Here is a 2,676-nt window from a genome sequence, read left to right on the forward strand (position 1 = left end):
CCCTGCAGCTACAACAGTGGGGGCTGAAAGGAACACGCTGGAGTTGGAACGAATACGTGGGGATTTCTGAACGCTGCATCCCCGGTGCATCAGGATGGGGGACTGTGGCTAGGCACAGTGGCTCACGCCTGGAATCCCAGCACTTTGGGAGGCTGAGGCAAGAGAATTGCTTAAATGCAGGAGTTTGAGACCAGCCTCGGCAACGTTGGGAGATCCCATCTCTACAAAAAAAATTTTTTTTTAAATTAGCTGGGCATGATGGTGCTTGCCCATGAGCTCAGTTACTTGGTAGGCTGAGGAGGGAGGATCTCTTGAGCCCATTAGGTCCAGACCACAGTGAGCTATGATCATGCTCCTGCACTCCAGTCTGAGTGACAGAGAGAGACTCCATCTCTTAAATAAAAAAGATGGGAACTGGGTACCCAGCACCTCCCCTGGGGTTCAGGAGGAGAGACTCGGGCAGACTACTCATATTCCCAAGGGTTTCAGACCTCATCAGCAGGGGCCTGGATGGAGGTGGCAGCAAAGCGGAGGGAGAGAGGAAGCTCTTTCCACCAGCTATGGCTGGTCATGAAGGAATGAGATCTGAGCTTTGGGGACAGTGGTTCTCGCCTGCGGTGTTCTTGCCCCACTGATGGTGATTTGGCAGTGTCTGGACACAGTTTTGGTTGTCACAACCTGTGCGGGAGGGTGGTTGCTACTGGCATCTATTGGGGTAGAGACCAGGGATCTGCCCAGCATCCTGCAGTGCACAAGGCAGTCCCCACAACCGAGAGTCATGTGGCCCCCTGTGCCGACTGTGCCAAGGCTGGGACTGACCCTGCTCCAGGGCACTGCAGTGGGGGCAGTGTACTCATACAAGGACCTATGGGCTAGCTGGCATCAGGCGGCATGGACAGGTGACCCGAGAGGAGGCTCTCCCACTCCATTTTGGTTTTCCTTGGGTGAATCCTGGAAACAGCACTGCTGCTGTGATGGTCTCTCCTTATTCACCATTAACTGAGAGCACCATGGGTGTGCCGGGGAATGAGCAGAAAGTTAGATCCTTTTTGGAGGTGCAAGGTGAGAAAGGGGAGAAATCTGTGTTCTCTAAGAAATCTCCTTACCTGCTTTGCTTTATAGCTGAGGGCCTTGCCTGCGACACTCTGTGGGATGTGTGTGGGGGGGTAGGTAGGTGGAGAGAGAGAGAGACGGCGGCGGGGGGAAGGTGGGGTGGCGGGTACGGGTGGAGAGAGAGACTGCCGCTTCTGGGTGGGAACAGAGGGTGCCAGCGTGAACTGGCACTGTCCTATTGCTGTGATGATGACTTTTTCCTCCCTGCAGCTCCGGAGCACTTGGAAGTGGTTCCGAAGCTCATTTACAGCTTTGCATCTGTTTGCACGGGCCTCTGCTGCTGGGAGTTGAGGCTTCCTGCCCGCATTGGCTGTCTGAGGCTGAGCTCCCTACCTACCTACCGGCAGAGTCCCTGCCCCCCACATCCACCCCCAACCGTGTGATGGCACAGCTCCTCCCCCAAGTGCTTTGTGGAAGGAGACCCGCAAGAACCCAAAACAGCAGTGCCGCAGCCGGGGCGGTGCCCTCTGCTTTCCTCTGTTTCCTGGGCTCCAGGAGAATTCTATCTCGGGGTCCGAGAAAAACTCACACAGCAGACCGGCTGGCCCAGGGCTGACTCGGTGTTTCTTTCTCTCTCTAGGAAGGCCTGGCTGGAATCAGCACATTTTGTGGAAGTGGGAACCAATACACGTGTACACTTCTCTTTACAGGGCACGCTATCATCACTAACTACTTGTTGAACTATTTTCCCGGTCTTGACCTTGAAAGGAGAAACGCGTTCGGGTTCACCGCCCTGATGAAAGCCGCCATGCAGGGTCGAACGGACTGCATCCGAGCCCTGATGCTAGCAGGTATGTCCACCTGTCCCGTGCAACTTCCAGGGGCCGCGGGACACCAGAGTTGCTCCTTTAAGGAATATGTTTTGAGATTAATCACTCCCATAGAAACAATGCCTAGTTGCTGCAATAAGGAATAGTTTCTTCACTGAGGTATACTGCTGTAATTATCTGAGTTTTTGAAAAAGCCAACAACAGATGCTTTCAGGATCACGGAGCGAAGCCATGCATTTGTTCCCTTCAGGACGCCCCTTCCTCTCCCTGCTGAGCTTTGCAGTGGGTGGCATCTTCCCTCACCTTCTGTTTTCCTCCTGCCCACCCATTCTACACCCCAAGCCCTGTCCCTATTTGTTCTTCCTCAGAAAGGGGTGATCTCTTGGCTGTAAATGGCAAGACTGCTGTTGAAGGTGGGCATAGGGATGGTGGGAACGGCCCAGGCCATCCTAGGTCCCTGCTTGCTGGTGGGTGGCATTGCATAGTAACGTTATGAGGTGATGTGGAGTTGCATGGTAATGTTAGGAGGTGAGGTGGAGTTGTCTGGTAACATTGGGAGGTGATGTGGAGTTGCATGGTAACGTTACGAGGTGATGTGGAGTTGAATGGTGACATTAGGAGGTGATGCGGAGTTGCATATTAATGTTGGGATGTGATATGGAGTTGCATGGTAACGTTGGGAGACGACATGTTGTGTGGTAACATTAGGAGGTGATGTGGAGTTGCATGGTGACGTTAGGAGGTGATGTGGAGTTGGTGGTGACGTTAGGAGGTGATGTGAGTTGCGTGGTGA

General features: G+C 53.7%; 1 protein-coding gene across 1 annotated transcript in view; it reads left to right on the top strand.

Annotated features, from left to right (window-relative positions):
* ANKRD33B (ankyrin repeat domain 33B) overlaps positions 1-2,676 on the top strand; it is a 94,428-nt gene that overhangs the window by 80,816 nt on the left and 10,936 nt on the right. Inside the window, exon 3 of the mRNA XM_011940981.1 lies at positions 1,764-1,904. Coding sequence (XP_011796371.1) covers positions 1,764-1,904 — 141 coding nt within the window. The remainder of the gene's footprint in view (positions 1-1,763; positions 1,905-2,676) is intronic.

Source organism: Colobus angolensis, unplaced genomic scaffold, assembly GCF_000951035.1.
Source record: "Colobus angolensis palliatus isolate OR3802 unplaced genomic scaffold, Cang.pa_1.0 Scaffold196, whole genome shotgun sequence".
Taxonomy (NCBI): domain Eukaryota; kingdom Metazoa; phylum Chordata; class Mammalia; order Primates; family Cercopithecidae; genus Colobus; species Colobus angolensis.